The 24,058-nt window shown below is 44.1% G+C and overlaps 1 protein-coding gene across 2 annotated transcripts in view; it reads right to left on the bottom strand.

The window, feature by feature from the left end:
* TNR (tenascin R) overlaps positions 1-24,058 on the bottom strand; it is a 426,185-nt gene that overhangs the window by 75,074 nt on the left and 327,053 nt on the right. For both annotated transcript variants that reach the window (XM_082437090.1, XM_082437091.1), the window contains 5 exons: positions 16,700-17,230; positions 14,328-14,804; positions 6,262-6,525; positions 2,814-2,929; positions 470-620 (listed from right to left, as the gene is read on the bottom strand). In XM_082437090.1, the coding sequence (XP_082293216.1) occupies positions 470-620; positions 2,814-2,929; positions 6,262-6,525; positions 14,328-14,804; positions 16,700-17,198 (1,507 nt within the window). In that variant the 5' untranslated portion in view covers positions 17,199-17,230. The remainder of the gene's footprint in view (positions 1-469; positions 621-2,813; positions 2,930-6,261; positions 6,526-14,327; positions 14,805-16,699; positions 17,231-24,058) is intronic.

Below are 24,058 nucleotides of genomic sequence, written 5' to 3'. Positions count from 1 at the left end.
AGCACTCACTGTCATGGACACAGTGTTAATCACTTTGTGTGCTTTATCTGATTTAATCCTCATGTCATTTCTATGAAGTTCATCATTGTCAAATGAATAGAGGTTTGGGAAGGTCAGATGACTTTCTCACAATAAATAAGAATGAATTAGCTCTTGCTGGTTCCAAAGCTCAAGATACTAGGGGCTGACAAACAAGACCTCTTAATGAGTAAGATCAGAAGACATACACTGGAGATCCTAACAAAGAATTTCCCCATAGAATACTCTTCCAGATTTTTGTGCTTGCAAGGATAAGGAAGATGTTCAGCTAAGCATCTGGTCGAGTAGCTCCATCTCCAGGTACCCAAATTAATCTCAGCTGTGGGAGAAATCCTAGCACCCCTTTGTCTCTCTACTTCCTGAGTGAGTCTGCAGTTTTTCCTGAGTGACCTAATGGGAAGCCATAGGGTAAAAGGTTGGAGGCACTCACCAGTGGAGACGCTGGCCGAGGTAGGGGGGCTCCGGGCTTGCTCTTTCAGGGCCACCACATTGACAGTATATTCTTCCCCAGGCTTTAATCCCGTCTGGTTGAAGGATGTAACGTCACTGGGGAGCTGGGCAATCACCCCTCCTTCATTGTTCTGGAGGGTTGGGGGGGGGGGAGAAGCAGAGAAAGCAAAAGAGGAAATCAATGGGAGGGAAATGTGTGGGACACTGTGCATTAAAGATGGGGACCACTTCTCTGCCCTCCAGGCTGACAGCTGAGGATCTGGGGCCAGGAATGACTCCCAGCAGGATCAAGAAGAATGCCACCACTCTATGAGGATTTGGCAAACGGAGAACCAATTTTCAAGAACATTTCTTTGGCTTCTCCTGAGTCTACTGAGTTTGCCAATAAAAATTAGTCATGAGGTGATGTAGATTGGCTCTTGCCAAAAATGAAATGTCTGATGCTTACCATCTATCAGATTTTTTGGCATTTATCATGGTGAGCATGCCCTTGGCTATTTAGAAGAGTCTAGTTGTGTATGTATGTGTGTAAACATCTTTATGTACATGACAACATGTTTCAAACTAAGACATTCCCAGTTTTTTAATGAGCCGGAGCTATTATTTTGCTGTATCTGGAGTTTCTCATGGTGTTACACTGGCTGCAAATCTGTCAACGTCTTATTACCCAGATGAGTTAGGAATCCATGACATAACCAACTGTGAAGTACAAAGAAGAGAAAAGGGGTAGAACAAAGAATAATACAAAGGAGAGAAGAAAGAGACAAGTTGGTGGAAGAGGAAATGAAAAAGATCAACTTGATGATGTTGGGTCCAGGATTTTGTATCTTTCTACCCGCCTATCTGTCTGTCTGTTTGCCTATTATTATACATTTTCTCTGTTTGCCTCTGGAAATGGAGGTGACAAGAGGGCTCTTTTTTGTGGCACTGCCCTTCTCTACTATTCTTTGGTCTCTGTTCATGTCACCTGGAGTCCCCTATTATGTAATTTATAGCCACACTTTTATAAATCAACGTGACCTCCCACTGGCCTCAACCTACAGATCATACAGTTATTCTCTGTGGCTGTATATTTGACCTTGGCATGCCCTGGCTAGTCCCACTCTTAGAGTTTTACATATTGGATGTAAAACAGGCCAACCTGGCATTGTTCTTTTCCTGCCTGAGCGGCAGAGTGACATGATTCTCTCGGCCCTGTTTTAAATCCAATTGCCCACCCTACTTTACTGGCCATTTTAATGCAGATAAGACATATAAGAACGTATGTGTATAGAATGTCTGCTTCGATGTATTTAGCTTGCCATGACATGACTACATCCACATAAGAGAAGTGGACAGAGCCCTGGAATAGGAAGTGGAGACCCAATTCTTCTTTTAAGCCTGCCACCAACTAGCTGTCTGATATCATTTAAATTCACTGAGTCTTAGTCTCTATAAACTAAACAAACTAGATATAAAATGAAGGGTCATCAGTTCCAACAGTCCATGCCTCTAAGAATTTTGAAGTAAAACAATGGTGAAATCATAGTCTCATTGGCCAAAAATGTGTCATATGTCATTAAGTCTGATGAATGACTGAAAAAATCTTCTTTGATATTGAAAGATGAAGACAGAGGAAAGGAGTATGATTAAACATTATACCCTTATGAGTGGTATAGTTAGGGAAAACATCAGTGGCATTAATAAATCCTGGAAAACTAGAACTAGTCAGGCGCCTCTGGCAACTTAGAAAAGTAGTTTTAGGGTTAATAAAATAAAATACTGCTTTGATGAATGGAAAGGAATCTTAGGATAATTTTTAATATAATTTGTTTAAGGAAAAATTTTCTCAATGAATAGGTTACGAAAGGTGTTTTTGTGTTACATCTCTGACCTTTAGAGACTGAAGCCATGCAAACTGACTTTTGGGGCATCTGTCTGCACAGAAGGAAGCTGTGGGTTGATTATGAGACCGATTCAGTTTGGCTTTTCTTATGTCCTAAAGAGATGCCCCAACTTTTTGAAGGTCTCAGTTTTCAGACTTGCTAAAATTACAGCTTGCTAAACCCTAGAGCTTTCTGAGCAGAGAGCTGGGGCTGGTGGCTGCTTCCGTATTCTCCTGTCATCCAAGGCCCAGGTGCCAGGCTCAGGGCCATTACTCAGTCCTTACCATGCCTTTGTGAAAGAAATGTTCTGTAGCCCATATACCCACAAAATGCCCCTTTGTGTCCTAATGGCATGGAGAGAGAGATTGGGGGGGGTGCCTTTTTTGCTGCCCCGATTCCAAGTTAAGGGTATGAATACCCCAAATAAGGCTGTTTGGCAGTCTGACAGGTGAGGGTTACCTTTGGAATGAAGCTGATCTCCCACCCATCGAAGGAGAATGAGAAGGGCTCCCACTGCACCTCCACGGTGGTCTCTGTGATCGTCTTGAATTGTAGCCCTTGAGGAGTGGAGAGATCTGGAACACAGCAATGTGGGTGACCATGTCATGGCTCTCCCTGGCAGGGGCAGAGAGCATTACCTGGTGCGCCCTCCACACCATGGGTGTGGTGGCGTGTGATGGGCAGGCTATCCCAATCTCATTACACAGGTGGTGGGTTCCAGGTAAGGGATCAGCCCATGCCACTGTGGTCTTGGCACTCATTGTGGGCGAATATATGAATAAAGTTAACAAACATAACCTAATAAATACTTTTTTATGCTTTCTTTTACATAATAGGTTACTATTAAAATAAAAAAAACCACACTTTCCTTTCCTTACTAAGGTGGTGAATCTTGGCATTTAACATAATGCCTTTTTCAGAGAAACTGAACACTGTCTTCAGAGGCTTTAAGGGTTCCCGAGAGACAATATAAAGGCTAACATCACTGTTTCCATTTCACACCCAGGAAACCGGGGCACAGAGAGAGTAATGAAATACGTGGAGGAAGCCAACTTCAGAATATAGTCTGGAATGCTTTTCTCGATCATGTGATGTGCCCTAAGAATATCTTGTTTAGCTCAAATCGCCACGTCTAGGATGGTCTGAAATTTCCATTTCATGTATACAAGCAAAGCAAGGGCATAATCAAGGGACAGTAGCAGATACTGAGGTTTTCACTCTCACTCCACTAGCTGCTTCTTTTCTCCAGCTGTTCCTTCATTCTCTCTCCCTTCTCTCCCTCACTCACCTTTGCCTCATGTATCTCATTTTTAGTTCCTCTGCTTATCTCCCTCTTTTTCCATTCCCTACACCCTCCCCCCACCCCCTCCCCCTCCCCAACACACACACACACACATACACACACACACACACACACACACACACACACACACACACACACACACACACACGCACAGGTGGAAGTATGCTTGTCCTAATGGAGTTCCAATTACCAGCCCTGAAATAGGACGGCACAACTTTTCTCAGTTCTCCAGTGAGCCTGCCCCCATTTTAGCTGTGCCTCTCCTGGGATATTCCCATTGGAAAATTGACAGATTCTCATCCTTCCTGTTTGGAAGCTTCCTCATGCTTCTTGGTGAAAGGCAGGGCTGATTCTGAACCCACTTGAAGGTGTGTCAGGGGAGTTTACATGATTCTGTCCTTGTCACCTGGGAGCTTGCCTGAGGGGATGCCCTGAATTGGTGTAATAAAGGCCATGGGAGATGGAAACCTCATCATGGCATGTGCACGTAGATCAGAGAAGAGATGCTTGGGAGTCAGGCCAGGCTCTTGCTGAGGTGACCGATCCTGGAGCAAGGTGGGAAAAGCGGCAGATGGTGACCTGCCTCTCTACACAATCATTGCAGATATTTTAAACTAGTTCTCAAGCACAAGAGGAATTGAAGAAAAAGGTCAAATATAAACAGAGATAATTACAGGCATATTAAAAAAAGGCAGCATTCATAGGGGGAGTCCAATATTATAACAGGATCTTTGTCACCTGAAAAGCAAGGGGACAAAATGACTTCTTAAATCCTTTTCCCTCTGCTTGCCCCTTTGCTTACATCCTTCAAAGCACAACTCAAGTCCTTGGGCCTCCATGAAGACTTCAAAGCCAACTCTTCCTACTTCAACCTCTTCTTATTCTGAACTTTCATGACATTTGTTACCCAGATACCATCTTGTCATTTAAGAGCTACATAAAATGGGCTCAGATCTCTCATCCCATATTTGGTGATAAGTCCCATTTACCAACCCAGGGGCTTATGTTTCATGGTCACGTCTTGTTCCCGTTTCCTGCTACTGCTAAATTCTCTGCATTATGTAATAAAAAATAAGTATTTGGTCTTTGTTCTGGCACACAGCTCCCAAAACCCTAGGAATTCCCAGAGTGATAAGAGTATCTTTTGTATGATTATGAGATAACTGGTAGCTGGGACCTCCTAGATAGCTGGTCTGCAGAAAAACCCAGGCATGATTTAGAGAGAGGGTTGGAACTTTCAGCCCCACCTCCCAACCTCCAGGGAGGGGAAAGGGGCTGACTTGAGTTAATCACCAATGGCTAGTAGTTTCATCAATCATGCCTGTGTAATGACACCTCCATAAAAAAACCCTAAACAACGGGGTTCAGAGGGCTTCCGGGTTGGTGAACACATGGAGGTACTGAGAAGGCTGCTTGTCCAGAAAGAACGTGGAAACTCCACACCCCATACTTCACCCTATGCATGTCTTCCATTTGGTCGTTCCTGAGTTGTATCCTTTATAAGAAGCTGGTAATAGAGAGTAAAGCTCTGTGAGTTCTAAGGAATTACCAAAAGTAAGCAGGGGTTGTGGGAACTCCTTAAATTTATAGCTGGTCAGTCAGAAGTCCTGGTGACGACCTGGGACTTGTGACTGGCGACTGACGTTGAGGCCCTGTGAGACTGAGGCCTTAGCTTGTGGGATCTGATGCTAACTCCAGGTGGATAGATATTGAACTGAATTGAACTGGATTGTTGGACACCCAGCTGGCATTTGAGAGCTGGACAAGTGGTGTTGGAAAGATAATTGAAGAATTCGGAGGTGTATAAAGAAAACTAAATAACAGCCCCTTCCCATCTCTTTCTTATTCTGCTCTTTGATGTAGTCAATGTTAATAGTTGGCATGCAATTTTTAAAAAAATTTCTGTGCTTAAATAAGCATACAAAATATAGATACATACCTATAGCAGTTTCTCTGTTATAAATAGAACACTTCCATTTCTCATGGAGAAGAGTTTAGCTTGCTCTCTGTGTCTGTCTGTCTCTCTTTTGCCCCGTTGTCTTTCTAAACGATGCTTTAGAGCCTCAACATTTATAATCAAAATGGACTATCAGGATATTTTACTAAATAAACGATCATGAAGAAATAATGCTATGAGGGGAGGTGGGTGTTTTCATTTGTGGTTTTAAATAAGATTTTTTTTCCACTCTGTTATACACTTACCATCTGTAACATACCATTTAGCACCTGCTTATTATACATCCTATTTCATATCTCCTGGTTTCTAGTCTCTAACTAGATTGGAAGTCTATATAAGTCTCATACTTTCCTTGACTTCTAATCAGACTAGCTTATAACAAGTCAGAACTCAATCATTAAAGTACTTTTTGTCCTTTTGGTTCTATAATTGATAGGGGTTGCCTGGATTTGGAAACTCTTTCTTGGAAGTGCCCTTTTAATGATGTACCCTTTCCTAAGTGGGTCACGTTGGAAGCCCTTCCCCTCAAGAGCAATGATTATTGCAGGCATCCCTGAAGAATTAAGAAAAGACACTACTATCATGAATGCCCATGATCTCATGTAGGAGAAAAGAAGAATGAAACAGGATGGGGAAATGGTACGTACGGGTGGCCACCTTGGCCGTGATGGGAAGGCTGAGGATGTTGCTAATGACAGCGTAGACGCTGATGTTGTAGGTGAGACCTGGCTCCAGCTCCGAGATGGTGACACCACTCCAATCTCCAGGCACCCGCTGCTGGAGCTGGAGGCCCCCCAGGGCCGTCGGCTGGTAAGAGATCACATATTCCGTCACTGCCATCGGCCCGTCCCATTCCAGCTCAATGGACCTGTCGCTGATACCAGCCACTCGCAAGTCCTCTGGAGGGGCAACTACCAGGAGGCAATACACAGATAGCATGAGCTCAGAGGACTGCCTTCCCCATCCTGGACCCAACTTCCTTCCTCACATCTCACCCCACATGCCCTGTCTGTATATTCTGCTCAGCTCATTGCCTTTGAGTGATGGGTAATTCCCTTTGCAGGCAGGTTCTTATCCTTTCTGTGCTCAGTACTCCCATCCATATAGGGCCATGAGTTAGTGGTGTGCTGGAGCCGGCTTCTACTGGCTCAGGAAAGTTGATTGTCGAATTTTGCAAGACAGTTTTAAATAGTCATTATTGAAGATTAAATTGTATTCAATATTAACTTACAATTAAGTAAATTATCTTAAAAACAAAATTATGAATACTCCAAACTCATCATTGGCAAATTACTTCACTACATTTCACTATTATCTATGCCCTTGAGTCAATTTACATGTATTGTATCTCTCTGATAGAAATACTATGTAATTGTGTGCTAATGCACAGCTGTTTCCAACTCTACATTTAGTGACTTCATGTTGGTAGTCTGAAATTGGCCACGGAGGGAGTATTTACACCATGGAAGTTGGCAAATGCTACAAAGCGGGGCTTTTTATTTTTTCCCTCAGAGAGCTAGTTGTTAGATATTTAACAGCATACATTGGCTAATATTTTTGGTAGTTTAATAAATTATTGTTACCAGATTACCCTGGGAGCCAGTGTTTGATTTGGCAAGTGGAAATAAAGGCTTATTCCCGGTTATTTTGCAAAATACAAGAAGCCAAAACAGTAAATCCTAGATACCATGGACTGATGAAGACATTCAATAACACTTTATTTTCCCTGTTAAAAGGAGACTGTTTAAGTTTTGAAAGAAATGTAACTCGTGTTAAACAAATTTTTATTAGCTTTGATTTTGGGGATGATGAGAAAGGAGCATTCTTGAGGGCTTTGCTTTTCTCTCTTGTTCTACTTTTCAAATGCTATTCAGAGAATCACCAAAAATTAAACCTCACTGAAATAGCCTTTCATGTATGGTTCCCTTGGGAAATGAAGATTCACCAGTAGTGGGGGTATTAAATAACTGAAACTTTAAGATCAATTAGGAAGTTAACGCCAGTATACCTGTAATTGGACCTGCCCATAGATTAAATCAAAGATCAGGCCAGTATTTAAATAGTCATAATTAACTTATAAATTTATATGCAGTGGAGGCTTTGGTTAGTTTAAAAGTTGTCATTGGTGTTGAATTTCTCCTCTGAGAATTCTCACTCTTTCACCTTTACAAGAGCAGAGGACTGAGACAGCTGCTAGTCACAGGGCCGTGTCAAAAGAAGGTGCCTGCGCTCCCTGTGGTGCTCAGCCTCAAATCCTTGGCAGAGGTGTAAATGAGGACTCATAAGATGGAAATTAGGAACATATATTTACAATGTTGGGCATTTGCTTTGATTGCTTTTGCCCCAAACTGTGAATGGTATAAAACAGTCTAGATAGCAGAGCTTCCTCTGATTAAAGATGGCAAATGTTGACCAAAACAAAAAAAATTTTTAATTTATTTTTTTTTAAATTTATAAAACTAGATGAATGTAAATGAGATTTAAATAGTCAAACTTTCAAATGATAGTTTATAAGCATATATCATTTCTAACCCTGGCGTGATGAAAGCTTTGAATTGCACTAAGATCTTTGGGGTAGCCTGTATAATGCATACCAAATGACTCCTGGACCAGGGAAAGACGAGTTGGTATATAGAACCTATCAGTATTTTGCATGGTTATATAGAGCATTTATTATGCACCAAGGACAATGCTAAACATTCTGACATAGATTTTCTTATTTCATCCTCTCACCAACACTATGGAATTGGTATTATTTTTACCCCTGTTTTATAGAGAAGAAAACTGAGTCACAGAGTCAGCAAACACAGAAGCTAGGATTTGAACCCAGGCACAATGATTCTAGAATCTCTAAGCCAGTGTACAATACCACTTTACATTTGCATAGCATTTCAGTCTATAAAACATATTTAGATAAACCATCTAACTAGATTTTTTAAAAAAAATCCTTTAATAGCAGCTCTATGAGGTAGATTGGGTAGATATAATTATCCCAACTTTACAAATGGAGAAACTGAGACCCAGGCTAAAGGACTTGCCAAAAGTAAGGGAGTTGGGTCATAGCTGAACTGATTATCAAACCAAGATCTATCCTTAGTGTGTTCTTTCCCCTACAATTTGTAGGATGGGTTACTGATTGTACCAGATGCTTTCCTTCATTTATACACAGCCCTCAAAAATAAACTACATCAGTGAATAATTCAGACTATCATTTAGGATGCGAATTCCAGACTGGTGCTTATCCTAGAGGTAAGAAACTTCTTTTAAGAAGGATTCTCTAAAATTTCACAATTTGTATGGAAACACAAAAGACCCCAAATAGCCAAAGCAATCTTGGGAAAGAAAAACGGAGCTGGAGGAATCAGGCTCCCTGACTTCAGACTATACTACAAACCTACAGTAATCAAGACAGTATGGAACTGGCACAAAAACAGAAATATAGATCAATGGAACAGGATAGAAAGCCCAGAGATAAACCCACGCACATATGGTCACCTTATCTTTGATAAAGGAGGCAAGAATATACAATGGAGAAAAGACAGCCTCTTCAATAAGTGGTGTTGGGAAAACTGGACAGCTACATGTAAAAGAATGAAATTAGAACACTCCCTAACACCATACACAAAAATAAACTCAAAATGGATTAAAGACCTAAATGTAAGGGCAGACACTCTAAAACTCTTAGAGGAAAACATAGGCAGAACACTCTATGACATAAATCGTAGCAAGATCCTTTTTGATCCACCTCCTAGAGAAATGGAAATAAAAACAAAAATAAACAAATGGGACCTAATGAAACTTAAAAGCTTTTGCACAGCAAAGGAAACCATAAACAAGATGAAAAGACAACCCTTAGAATGGGAGAAAATATTTGTAAATGAAGCAACTGACAAAGGATTAATCTCCAAAAAATACAAGCAGCTCATGCAGCTCAATATCAAAAAAACAAACAACCCAATCCAAAAATGGGCAGAAGACCTAAATAGACATTTTTCCAAAGAAGATATACAGATTGCCAGCAAACACATGAAAGGATGCTCAACATCACTAATCATTAGAGAAATGCAAATCAAAACTACAATGAGGTATCACCTCACAGTGGTCAGTATGGCCATCATCAAAAAATCTACAAACGATAAATGCCAGAGAGGGTGTGGAGAAAAGGGAACCCTCTTGCGCTGTTGGTGGGAATGTAAATTGATACAGCCACTGTGGAGAACAGTATGGAGGTTCCTTAAAAATCTAAAAATAGAACTGTCATATGACCCAGCAATCCCACTACTGGGCATATACCCTGAGAAAACCATAATTCAAAAAGTCATGTACCACTATGTTCATTGCAGCACTATTTACAATAGCCAGGACATGGAAGCAACCTAAGTGTCCATCAACAGGTGAATGGATAAAGATGTGGCACATATATACAATGGAATATTACTCAGCCATAAAAAGAAACAAAATTGAGTTATTTGTAGTGAGGTGGATGGACCTAGAGTCTGTCATACAGAGTGAAATAAGTTAGAAAGAGAAAAACAAATACCGTTTGCTAACACATATACATGGAATCTAAAAAAAAAGAAATGGTTCTGAAGAACCTAGGGGCAGGACAGGAATAAAGACGCAGACACAGAGAATGGACTTGAGGATACAGGGAGGGGGAAGGGTAACCTGGGACGAAGTGAGAGAATGGCATGGACATATATACACTACCAAATGTAAAATAGATGGCTAGTGGGAAGCAGCCGCATAGCACAGGGAGATCAGCTTGGTGCATGTGGCCGCCTAGAGGGGTGGGATAGGGAGGGTGAGAGGGAGATGCGAGGTGGGGGGACATGGGGATACATGTATACGTATGGCTGATTCACTTTGTTATACAGCAGCAACTAACACAACAATGTAAAGCAATTATACTCTAATAAAGATGTTAAAAAATAAAAAATAAAACAAAAGCACAACAACAAGAAAAAAAAAAAAGAAAGAAAGAAAGATTCTCTAGGGCCTGGCTTTTGTTATTCAACACGCTGATTCCAAGTTTCCTGTGTGGGACTCCTCCTGTCATGGTGACAGAAACGGCCATTCCAAATTTCAAGTCACCAACAATTCTTAGGGTATTTGGGACAAGTCAATGTATTCATTTTTAGTCCCTTTCTCCAGAAAATAAAGCTAATCACGACGAAGGAGAATGATCCAAGCAGAGCATTTGGGGATTTTAAAGTAAAAAACAGGTGCAGAAGGATTTTTTTCATCTTGACAACTTAACTTGGCAAGTTTTTTATCTTGAGACCTGAGCCTGGTGGCAATGGTGTCGATTGTGGAAGAAGCATTCTTGAGAGCGGTGGCTCCAAGGAGGAGACCGTCACCTTTCACCCTATAACTTAGCAGCAGCTGTGTACATTGGGTGTCAGTAATTCTTATAAAATGAAATGGTATTGAACTAGAAAGCAAACTGTAAAAGAGCCGTATGCCTTGATTCAAGGAATTTAGTGTGGGTGGGGGGGCTGTGAATTATTCTTAGTCTTACTTTCTTTGGGGCTCCAACTTGGGAACTTGGGGAAGAGCAGGCAGTTAAAAAGGAGTAAACTGCGGCTTGAGGAATTGGAGTTGCTTATCTGCAAAGATGCCATGCTGTTTACTTTTTAGATCTCGCATCAATTTTTGCACGTATGTGGTGAGAGCAGTTGGAATTAGTTCCATGAAGTGTCTCACTCGGAGGAGCTAGTGATTTCAGGTGCCAAAGGTTGGGCTGGCTGCAGTGCTGGCAGATGCAGAGGCTGATGGTGATGAATCTCTGCAGGTCTGACTGAAGTCCAGGGAACAGCTTTCTGGATTGTTTCAAGCCCCTGCTCTGGTTGTTCTTTTATCCTGTTGCTTTGCAGGGAGTTGTGGCCAGCTCACCAGCCAGCTCCCGCACTAACCTCCTTCCCTGGGGGCAGGTGTGGACAAATGGTTGAAAGTGCTTCCTTACCCCGTCTCCAACACCTAATATTTTTTTATCATTTGACAGAGCTCAGCTTTCATATCAAAAGACTATTTCTTTGTGTATGTGGCTTTCAAAATTTTTATTTTCCGATTCCACTCTACTTAGCATCCCAGGGAGGATTAAAGAGTGCTAGAACTTGGTAGGAGACCAGGGTTCTTATTCTTGCTCTGCCATTAATTAGCTGTCTGGCTGTGGAAAAATCTTCCTGTCTCTCAGGGCTGCTGCTTTTTCAATTTGTAAAATGAGAAGCCCAGAGTAGCTTCTTTCAAAGCCTGTTTTAAGTGCTCATATTCATGAATTTTTTTGTTCCATTATCTTTACCCGGCCAGAGAACAGAGGCAGAAAGGTTGAGATCTGGTCCCACGGCCCACTATGAGAAAGATCAAGGCTGGGAGTCAAATAGAGTGGCCTTGTCAACTCTATTCAATTGCATTCAAGCTCTAGCGGCCTAAGGAGCCTCAGAATGAAGTCCACACAATGGGCAGCCATTTTCCATGCCCTTGCCAGAGAGAAAAAAATGGCCTGTGGAGAAGTGCATTTTGTGGCTCTCCACGTTTTCACCTTCCCCATTCTCTTCTTTCCTCTCCTCACTGCTGTTGGCGAGGGGAGCAGTAATGCTGCAGTGTGTGCATCTGGCCAGAAAAGTCAAACAGTGGATAAGCAGCCCCTCTCCTAGAACCTTCTCACAAAGAGCAAGTGAAGTAGCACTTTAGATAATGACCTAGTTACTTCTCTGGAAAAGACCCATGGCATGTGGTTTAAAAGACAAGAAAGCCTTGAGAGCAGCACCTGCTGCAATGAGTGGGGGGGCTCCATGGTTGCTATAGAAACAGATGGAGATTATGCAACTGTCCCTCCTCACATGCTTTGGGAACCTGTAAAGTAATTTATCTGGGTGTCCAGAAGTCTTCCTCAAACAGCACAGAGGTAACGTGTTGGAGGTAACATGTGCTTGTAGTTTGGGCTCAACCCAGTTGTAGTTATGCTAGCAGCTGCTGAGTCTTCCCTGAGTGACCAGAAGGGCTTATCTCCAGTTCAGTTTGGACCCTGGATCAGATTAAGATTCTGTTTGCAAATGAACCCATCCCCGTGGAAAAGGAGGGTCAAGACCATGAGAAGTATGTACAACCCAACAGAGATCAATTTTATTAAGAAGGATGTGACTATAGAATAGCCGTACATAGAAGAAGGCCCAAATGGACCCTTAGCAGCCTCTGATGGGGCCTCATGGAGCCTCGTCCTGTGGGTGGGAACTAGGATCATGCTTCCGCCCCCTCTCCCCAGCAATTACCTAGTGACTTTGGATTCAGAAATGATGAAGCTTAACTTCTGCTTGACGTTTCCTTCTGAACAATTGGTATAACAGCTATTTATATTTTCAGTAAGATATTCAGTAAACAAAATTAGGAGGCTAAATGAAATCATCGACCATGGAAAAAAATGGAAGAACGTCAAAATATCTTTTTTCCTAAGCAGTGGGTTGTTGTTTATCTTTTAGTTGTTGCCATCGATCTTTTAAAAAAATTTAAGTTGAAGTTGCAGGTGCAGGAGACTTGCCTGACTGGTCTGGTACCTAGGTGGGAATCATTGATGACGCTCAAGAATAAAAGGCTGGTGAAGCTGGCCTCCCAGGATTTCCCCCTTAAACCGAGGTCAGAAGGCTGATCAGAAAATTCCTAGAATCAACCCATCAGAAAGCTTTAAAATGTTCGTTTGTTGTTATTTTTTATTTTAAATTTTCCCAATGAGCACTCTGAGCCCACTGTTACAGATTGAACTACGAATGGAAAAGATCAAGATCAATCACTCAATCTGTACTGTTTACAACGCAGATTTATCAGTGAGAGTCACTGATTTAGTCAGAAGATGAGCAGTAACAGTGAGATAATGACAATTATCTGATTTTAGGCAAAAGAAAATGATCTCCAGTGAGATACTGGTATTTTCCCACTGATAGATTTAGGTCCTCCTTTTGGGACATCACCTTTGTATTGGTTTCCGTGGTGCAGACACATATGGGGTTGGTTCCAATTTGCTATGTCATCTGGAACAAAGCGACTCGTAACCTTTTAATATTCTGTACTAATAGTTGGAATGTGAGTTGTTGCTCGATGCCTTTAGTAGTTTATTCCTATTTACAAGTAATTCCTTGCCTATAAATACTTTTATCCATGTGGACACTAGATCATTTCAAAAATTAATAACACTTTGCAATATGTAAGCTCCAAAATAGCCAGAGTGCCAGAGTGCCCTGCTAGCCTGGTTATCACAGACTAACCACCATCGCATGCCCTAGCACTGTGAAAGGACGTGTCCCCAGAATATGGCAACGGGCAAGGGGGATATTTTGGAGCAGGTGGAGCTCTGGGAAGCCCTCTGAGTTAGAGTGGTCCCTTGCCTAAGGTGGTGCCATGGTCTGACTCTCTGCTTTCTTCCATCTCAAGGACAGTGAAATGCTGTCACCATTATTACCATTGACTTTGTTCCAGTCTTGGGGTAAGATTCAGCTTTCATCCTGAACTTGACCTTTTCTGGTTTCCACGCTTCCCCCCTTAAATCTGCCTCGTCAATTGTGATTGACTCAAGAAATCAGCTGTCTTGGAAAGCAAGTGCACGTGACCCAGTTGGGAATTCTTCGGCCTAAAATTCACCTTCCCTCCCATCTCTCTTCCCACCTCCAGCCAGTGTGCTGGACCACCCTTGACAAAGGCCCCGCCGAGCTCCCCTCCCTACCTGCCGAGCAGTCAGGTCCCTGGTAGCCCTCTTCACAGAAGCAGAGCCCCTCCTGGCAGTGTCCTCGCCCACTGCAGGCGTTCAGACACCGCTGCTGGCCGCAGTCCTCACCAGCGTAGCCCTCCTGGCACAGGCAGGTACCGTTGGTACATCTCCCCTTCCCCGAGCAGTCCCCAGGGCACCTCAGCTCGCTGCAGTCCTCGCCAGTGTAGGCCTCTTCGCAGATACACTCCCCGTCCATGCACAGCCCCCGGGAGCTGCAGTCTGTCGGGCACCGGAGCTCCGAGCAGTCGTCACCGCTGTACTCGCTGTCACAGATGCACTGGCCATCCACACACACGCCCCGACTGGAGCAGCCTAGGGGGCAGTAGGGCTCCGAGCAGTTCTTGCCAAACCAGCCTTGATCGCAGATGCAGCCACAGGACTCGAGGCTAAAGTTGCCGTGGCCACTGCAGTGAGGGATATAATCCAGTTGTCCTGGAATGGCCAAGGAGAAGGTCAAAGGGCAGCAGTGGAACCTCCTGTAAACGGGGTATGGGAGGAGTGGGCAGAGACCTCTCCTCACTCTCTGATCAGATTTGTGTTGCAGAGAATTAAGCTCAAGCTAGTTTGGTACATCATCGACTTCATGAATGTTTTCATCTAATAGCGGTTGTGCCTGGCCCAGCGCTGGGGGCGAGGATGAGTGAGATTGGGTCCCTCGTCCTTCAGGGGCTCACCTTCAGTGTGTCTTGGCTTGGGTTCCCTAGAAGCAGACTTTAGATGAGAATTCAGATGAGAGTGACTTACTGCGAAGTGCTCCCGGGAAAAACTGGTCAGGGAGAAGGGGAGACTCAGGAGGTTGGAGCCCAAGCCAGACACATTATCAGGCAAAGTCCTGGGGGGGTCACTTGGGTTCAGTCCTGCAGGGTCTTCTGGACACAGGGTAAGCCACACCTCAGCTGGGATGAAAGGCTGTCCTTGGAGGGTGTAAATGTCCATTGTCTCCCTGGGGCAGGCCAAAGAGGTTCTTACAGCCCAAGGACAGCCCCTGACCAAGACGCCCAGGTTCTGGCTGTGGGGACGGAAGGGGATCTGAGGGCTTGTATGCTGAGTTCCAGGCCTGTGATGCAGGCCAAGGTCACAGGTGCTGCAGGCACATCCCATTCCCTCTCCTTCCCACCATCTAACTAACTCTGCTCATTCATCACAACTCAGCACTAGGGTCACTTCAAAGGCTTCCCAGAACTTGTCTCATTTGGTGACTGTTTGCTGTGATCTTTTTAGGATTCTATGCATATCTCCTGCCCTGGCCCTTACCATGCTATAACTATAGTGGTTAATTTAAACCACTATAAAAGGTGAAAGCTTGAACCCAAGATAGTAAGGAAGACACAGTCCTCTTGTTAAAGAAAGAATTTCATGGGTTGAAGGTACCTTTTGGGTGAGAGGAGCTGGGCACAGAAAGGGACACACTTTCTGCTCATTGGGGGTCAGCTGATAACAGCTATTGCACGTGAGGTCCCTACTAGAAGCCAGGCTTTCATCTGATTGGAGGCTTTTGTATTTAATAACTCCTTGTTGTTCTAGTCTGTCACCATTTGTCAGCGGAGAAAGGAAGTCATGGGTTATGTAACTTGCTTAAGTCACAAGCTAGTAAGTAGCAGAGCTAGGATTTGAAGGCAGGAAGTCTGGCTCTGACTTCTCCCAGAGAGGTCAAGATAGTCATTGGTAAGTGTTACTAGTCAGGGGGTGGGTGAGACTAGAGGTACAAGTCCTGGATACTCAGCCTTTGGAGGGGAGGGGGTTGTAATAAGCTCTGTGAGTGGGTGTGTGCGTGCACGTGCATGCACACCCACGTGCGTTCATGGAGGGCGCAGGGGCTGAAGCTTCCATCTTGCTGGAGAAGATGGGGCCAGGTCCTCTGAGACGATAATGACTATCATTTACTCAGATGGGAGAAAGACTGAGATGGAGTGAACAGAGCGCCTGAATTCTCTAGTCCCCCAGGTTAACATGGATAGATATCAATTCAACAGCCTGTGAAAACCGAAGATGAATGAAGACAGACGTCAAATTCCCTGCTCACCACAGAAGTTGCTGTGCTGAACCGATGTATCATTACCTGACTCATCCCCCCAAAATCAGGTTAATGTATTTCAAACTGACTAAGCGCTGTAGAGAATCCCTACGCCAAATCCCCCGGGAAGGGCCACATTTAGATCTTAGAGACGTCTGAACAGAGAGCTACAGACTAGGGCACTTCTTTCCCTCTGTGTGAAGAGGTGCCAGATTTCGAGGGGAGTGGTGGCTCACCCTCCTTCACTCTCCCTCTCTGCTCAGCGCCCTCCCTCCCTCCCTCCTGAGACCGGCTGCAAACTCCCAGACTCTACCTGTGGCCGCACTTTCCTGGCAGCAGTTGCTGGTGCACTGGTCTCGAAGCACTGACACCTCCCTCTCCAGCATCTCGATTCGGCTCAGCAGCTCCTGCAGCACCTGGGCAGAGCTGGCGCATGGGCAGGCCTTTCTGGGGAGGTTGATCCTGTGGGTGAAGGTGACCTGGCTCTCGTGGTCCGAGGTCTGGCCCGTGTACTCTGTCAGCACCTCGTCTTCGGCACTCACCTCCTGCTCGGCCGAGGCCTCCAGCCCCGAGGAGCAGAGGCTGTCCAGGGGCACGTTAATGTTGTACACGTGGTTGAAGACCACCGGCTGCTCTTTGCCGGATGTATTGTAGCTGGCAGCGCCTCCTTCCTCCTCCACCGCCTGTCTCTGGACCCTTTCCGTGGTGACCTCCAGCTGACACTCTGAGGGCTTGAGCATGGAGCCCAGGAGGATCAGGTTGACGCCAATGAGCATGTTCTTCAAGACCACTGTTTCCCCGTCTGCCCCCATCCTCTCGGCAGAGCGCTGGGTTCAAGACCGGCCTGCAGCAGAAAGCATGGAGTTGTGGAAATTTGCAAGAGAAACCAAGGAACGAACGAGATGGCCTCTGAGACCTGCGCTTGGGCGCCACGCTATGCACAGTCCTACAAAGCTAAAGGATAGCAGTGAGGATTTCAAGGGGAAGGTTGGGAAGTGACTACCAGGGTCATGAAAGCCTGGAGCTTTTTGTTCCCTAGAGGAATGAACCCCTGAAAATGGACACTGCTTCTGCAGAAGGGCATTTTGATTTCCCAAAAGGCTTATCTAGAACACATGAATCTGGCACCCACAGTGGGCAAGTGGTTCCAACAAAGAGGACATGTGAGGACTCGGGGCAGGGGCACTGTGGCTAGGCTAGTCCTCCAAGGGGAACTCAGAGCGTCCTTTCACTTCTGAGTGAGAATTAGGATGAACGGTACCATGGAGCCTTAGGCATACCCTCATATTTCGCCAGATATTTATGATGAAGGGGCCCCACCAGCCACTTCAAGATAACTTATTAACTCCTCTAAGCTCATCTGTTCAAATACAAGTTGACTTTAGAATAACCAACAAGGCAGATAATATAGTTCCAGATAACTGTGGTTGTTAATAATCCTTAGGTACATATGTGATTATCTGGGACTGTGTGAGCCGAACTTTCTTTTAATCTTCTCATTAGTATAGTCCCAGTGCTTTGTGATCACAGGGTGCCTTTCTTCCGAGGTCCTGTTTAAATTGCTAAAATAATGTATTAGCTCCTCTACTGGCTACCTAGTCACCAAGAACCATGGAGAACGATAAATTTCCCGTAATGCAAATCAGTTTTACAGAAATTATATTTCTTCTATATTCCCTGTGTAAAAGAGAAAAAGAGGCTTACATATTTTGGTTCTAAAGGTAATGTTAGAGCTAAGAAGATTAAGGACAAAGGAACAGAGTGAGAGTAAATGTGAATTTGGGAAGAAGGCAATAAGCAACAGCTAACATCAACTGAATGTGTACTGTGTACAGACTGCGCTGTGCACCTCACATGGGATCTTACTTGACCCTTAGAACAAACCTATGATGGGATGTTATGATTATCTCCATCTTGTAATGGAGTGAATTCTGCCTAGAAAGCTTAAAACTTGAATGCAGATCTGACTCCAAAACCTGTGTTCTTAACTGCTATGCTCCAGTGCTTGTCTTGATAAGCATGTTCAATGTTCTGTTGTCTCTGATGGAAATTGTGTTGGTTATAGGATCTTCCCAGGAATATTGAGATTAGAAAATTTTGCTAGGGCCAGATCCAATGTTCCTTCCTCCACGAAGCATTCTGCTCTCATCTTTTTCTTCTGTTCCCTCAGGAAGCTAAGGACATCCCCAGCACAGGCTAAGTTTACCCCTCACTCCTTATAAACCCCCCTCTGACAGCATTTGCCACACTAGACTGTGGGTTTCCTTTGTCTGCTCCTGCCCCACACCAGCTTCATCCCCTGCCTCCCCCCACTGGCCCCGAACTGCTAAGTCAATTTAGGTCAGACCACATCTTATCCACAGTATTTGATGTGTGTCTAGGACAGCAAAAGTGTTCTGTACTGTGGTTGTTGAATGATTAAGTGAGTAGATACATGGAAGGATGGATAAACAGATGAATTAGTCAGTAAATGCCCTGTGAGCAAAAGGTTGAATCATTCTCCAACTCATTTAATCTCTTTCCATTATCCTCAAGTTATTCACTATTTTCTTCAATTTCAGTTCAGCTGGACAATTTCTGAGGGATGATTTTATTAGGAGTAATCTGTATTAGTGACTATTTTGAAAACCATGTCTTATTACTCAGTCTTTATATTATATATTGGACTAAAATCTTTCTTTCCAATATGAAGGAGAAGCAGAACAGAGTAGAACTATTAAGATTCTGGACTCTGGAGCCAGACTGCCTCATTCTTCCCCTATCCAGGACTACCCTGAAATCACCAGAACATGTGAGAAATCTCTTCTATCATTTGACAGCCGGAAAGCCCAACCTTAGCATACCCTTGTCCAAAGAAGGGTGAGAGGTTCTTGGAGTGATGGGAGAGGTGGTGATCCACTGGTTACATCAGATGAGGTGAATCAACCTTGGGGATAGATGGAGTGACATGTCTGAACCAAATTTCTCTCATGACTGTAAGCTCTTTCCAAGCCCCTCTATCTGAGGTATTACTTGCCTTCCCATTTTCAGCTGCTCTAGGCGTTTCATCCTTGGAGTGGCACTCTGCCCTTATATCATTGAAAGTTTCCCAGGAATGGCTCTGATATAAATCATTTACACTTACATTTACATTGAAGGCTAAGGAGCCTTAGCCATCTCACTTGCTAAACTAAACTTGGTTTGTCTGATCCATGTTGATATTGCTGAATAGTTTTTTTTTTTTTCCTGTGAATCATAAAATTATCACGTAGCACCCATAGCACTTAACAGAACTTTTTGCAGAGCAGATACTCAATAAATAAGTGAAAGAATAAATGACATTATAAATGAAAGGGAAGACAACTGACAGGAAAATTAAAAGGGAAAAATGTTAGGTTCCACACCAGTCCAAAGCAACAACTATAAAATTATATGTGGAGAGAAAAGTATAGCTTTATGTGTGAAAAACATAAGATTTTAGTCAATAACCAAACTGACTATGAATTAGTCAACAGTGTGATTTTTGTAACCTCCAAAACCTTATTTTGACTCAAGATTTATTGACTGGTTGACTGATTGATTGATGGATTGAAGTATAGTTGATTTACAGACTCAGGCTTTATTAATTGAAATTATAGACTAGGGTGAGCAGGGGACTGTTTTGCTCTGTCCTGCATTTGTCATTGATTCCTTCTGGGTGGAGAGGATGCTGAAGGTACTCAAAATCTTGTTGTAGGAGAGGGAGGAACTTAGCATTTTTGTCCAGAGAAGTGACAACCCCAGAGCTATCGTTCCTTTATCATTCATTCCTTTGACAGATTTATTGAGTACCTACTATATGCTGGTCCCTTTATTCACAGAAGTTATATTTAAGTGTGTGTGTTGGGGGGAGAGGGTGGGAGGGGGAGGACATACAATACATAAATACCCACAATAATTCTGTATGTCATATATAATGTATGATATAATGCATATTATATAGTATTTAATATATGACAATGTAACATTCATTTGTGTGTGTTGTGTCAGCAAGTGGTAACTGCTGTGGAGGAAAAGAAAAGAAGGGAGCCGAGGAGGTACCAGGACAGGGAAGTCACATGGATATTTTGTAGAGCCCAGCCAGGGAAAGCTTGTCTAATGAGGTGACCACTGAGCAGAGACCTGAAGGAAGTGAGGAGTGAGCTTAGCAGACGGCTGAGGAAGTGCATTCCAGGCACAGGGAACGGCAAGGGTGAGGGCTCTGAGGCAGGAGCCGGCCTGGTGAGTTTGAGTGACAGTGAGACTGGAGGCGAGTGAATGAGGGAGCAGATGTGGGGAGATGAGTTCAGAGAAGGAGTGGGGGCCAGGTCAGAAAAGGCCTGTGGACCACTATAAGGACTTGGGCTCTTACTGTGGCTATATAGTCATTGTTCTCAAATGCATCCACATACTAAATGTTTATGACGATCTAGTTCTTGTCATTGAGAAACTCTCAGCCTCATGAAAGAGATGGAAACACAAGTAAATATAATGACAATGCAATGTGATCATTACCGTGACCAAATAACACACAAAATGTCTCTAGAGGGCTGGAGGTGACACAGCAACTTTGCCTGGGGCAACAGGGGAAGCTACGCAGAGAGTGTGGGGTAATCGTCAGTGCTGTTTGCCAAGTATTTCTGGCCTGGCTTTCCAGACATGTGGTAGGACTACATTTTCCAGGGCTGTGTTTTCCGGCCCCCTGTTGGTTAGGTGAGGCCATGTCACTAGTAGTGGCCGACGGTTGTGAGAGGAAGTGATGTGGGTCACTTCTGGGAGGGGGTATTCATTGCTGACGGGAGACCCCCCAGAGCTCTTTCTTTCCCATTGATGGTGACAGGCAATGTTCAAGATGGTGGCCGCTTTCTCAGTCTGGGTCCCCGAGTGACCATGATAAAGGGTGCCGTGGCTGCATACAGTAGGTGTGTAGTGCATGAGAGAGAAATAAACTTTAGGTTTTGAAGCACAGATGTTGGTATTGCTTTTTCCTACAGCATAACCTAGTCTATCAGAAGATAATACTGAACTGGGTTTTAATAGATGACTCTTTAAGTAGAGAAGACAGAAGTTCATTATAGACAAAAGAAATTGCATTTGCTAAAACTCTGACATGTGCACGAATATGGCTTATTCAAGGAATTCAAGTATTTGAAGGGCTGTTAAGTGCTGTGGGATTGGACTTTTATACAGCAAAAGGTCCCAGGGAGGGAATTTCCCCCAAATGGGGGAATCTACAGGGAAACGGATTTTGGCTCCATGTAAAGAACAGCTTTTATAATAGAGCTATTGGGTTGTCATGATAGGTAGTGAGTTCCTGGTCACTGGAGGTGTTCAAGCACAAGCCACAAGACTACTTAGTGAGAATGTTGAAGATGGGCTTTCAAGCATCACGTCAGAGAGTGGACTAAAATGAACATTAAGGTTTTCTCTTTCCCGTTACTTTATGAATTCAGGGTCTTATGTGTCCTTTGAGGAGGCTACCCACTATAATATTGTGTTAGTTTCCTAGGGCTGCCATAACAAGTTACCACACACTGGGTAGCTTAAAACTCTAGAACTCTATTCTCTCACAGTTCTGGAGACTGGAATAGAAGGCCAAAACCAAGATGTCATCAGGGTTAAGCCCTTCTGAGGCTCTGAAGGAAAATCTATTTCATGCCTCTCTCCTAGCTTCTGGTGATGGCGGGCAATGCTTGGCATTCCTTGGCTAGTGGATGCATCACTCCAGTCTCTGCCTCCATCCTCACATTGCACTCTGCCTGTGTCTCTGTGTCTTCACGGGGCCATCTTCCTTCCAGGACATCAGTCATCTTGGATTAGGGGCCCATCACACCAATATGACCTTGTCTTAACTAATTACATCTACGATGACCCTATTTCCAAATAAGGTCACATTCTGAGGTGCTGGGAGTTAGAACTTCAACATTATCTTCTTTGTGGGACACAATTCAATCCACAATCCATACCAATAGCAAACTGAGTATTTACCAGGTACCAAGCTAAGCATTTTCCTTATAGTACTTCATTCATTCCTGACAACAACCCTATACGCTAGGAGGAGTGATATTTAGGAGTCAAGATATTTAGCAACTGGTATGGCTCGGGCAACAACCAATCAGAAGGGGACATCCATCCATCAGACCTGCTGTAAACAACCAGCAGGGCTCTGTGGTGATTTCACCATGATGGTAGGTCCTCTTTCAAGTTCCGTTATTGGAGACAAGGAAAATGAGCTTCAGGAAAGGCCAAGGAATGTGACCAAGATTGCACAGCTAATGAGCGCAGGAGCCAGCACTGAACCCAGATCTTGCTGACCGTAGTCTGTCCCCTTAACTGCTGTTTTTCAACCAGCTTTAATTAGCACCCACATAGCACTCTCATGAAAAGACTTAGAGCTCTTACAAATCAACACTCTTCTCCCCCTGGATCAGATTTAGGACTTCCTGACAGCGATGACTTTTCACCTAATGTTTTCTCCACCGATCCCGGCTACTACCCCAGATATTGCTTTAGCCTCTTACCCTGGAGGGAAGGCTTGTCTGCTGGCTTTTTATTTAAAAGTGCCCAGCCTCCACTGCGTCCCAGAGAGTCAAGAACAACACTAAGCAAGTAAACCTTGATCCTAGAGGGGTCAGGAGACATTTTTTACACTTGTCCTTTCCTAGGACAGTTCCCCTCCAGCCAGCAGTCACGGAAAACCAGGGCTTGCCCTGGCCCCTTCATTCACTTCTCTGAGCTCCCTTTGGCTTGTCCCCAGCAAGCTCAGTCACAAGCCATTGTTAACCACACCGCTGACCTCTCTGCTTCTCTCCATTTGCATATGGCTGAGGATGCTTTCTGAGGGCAGGCAGTGAGAGGGGGTGGGATGGATGGCATGGGAGGCTTCATTTTTCTCATTTCATCTGAAGCCTGCTGGAGGGGGGAGGGGAATGAAACTCATGCTTATTTAATGCCTACTTAATAAATGCGCTCTTAGTTTTGCTAAGCTCATGTCACTTAATAATGATTTCAAAGTAGCTTTTCTTTCTTGTGTCCCTGAAAGCTTCCCTTTTGGGCTTCATTCTCTACCTCCACCACCTGTTCCTCTGGATCACAAGGAATACCGACTGTTCTGCAGTCGGTCCCTTTCCGTGGCACTCTTCAGCGATGCTGCTGGGCAGATCTTTGCAACTTCCTGTGAGGAAGGCCTGTTCTAATCCTGTGGCCTATCCAAGAACGCTACGTTGATGTGTTTGTCGCCTTTAGAGGGGTCTTGCTCTGAGACCTGTGATCTGGCTTCGGTGTGAAGTGGTGCCTGCGCCTCTAAGCTAGATGCAAAATCTCTGTCACCAAAAGCAACGCTGGAGTCTGGAGGGGACCAGCAGAGCCCCTCGCCTCCCTCACTCTCTTCCTGTTTCTCAGATGAGTCATCCGACTAGAGCTGTAAGACTCCAGGATAGAAGCAAAACAGGCCAGTCAGAGGATGAAGTGGTGGTGAGAGAGGGGAAGAGGAGGAGAAAGCTGGGAAGATGGAGAAGAAAAATATGGCAGAGCGCCAGGCTGGCGAGAGCAACAGACAGGGTTCTACAGGTAGAGGGAGAAAACATAAGCCTGAGGGACAGATAATACACTCAGGGTTCGATGATACACTAACAGTTGTAAGCAAGACAGGTAACTAATGACCCTCCAAATGAGG

The sequence above is a fragment of the Balaenoptera physalus genome, assembly GCF_965194825.1.
Source record: "Balaenoptera physalus genome assembly, chromosome: 1".
Classification (NCBI taxonomy): Eukaryota; Metazoa; Chordata; class Mammalia; order Artiodactyla; family Balaenopteridae; genus Balaenoptera; species Balaenoptera physalus.
This window is presented reverse-complemented; position numbering and strand designations above follow the sequence as displayed.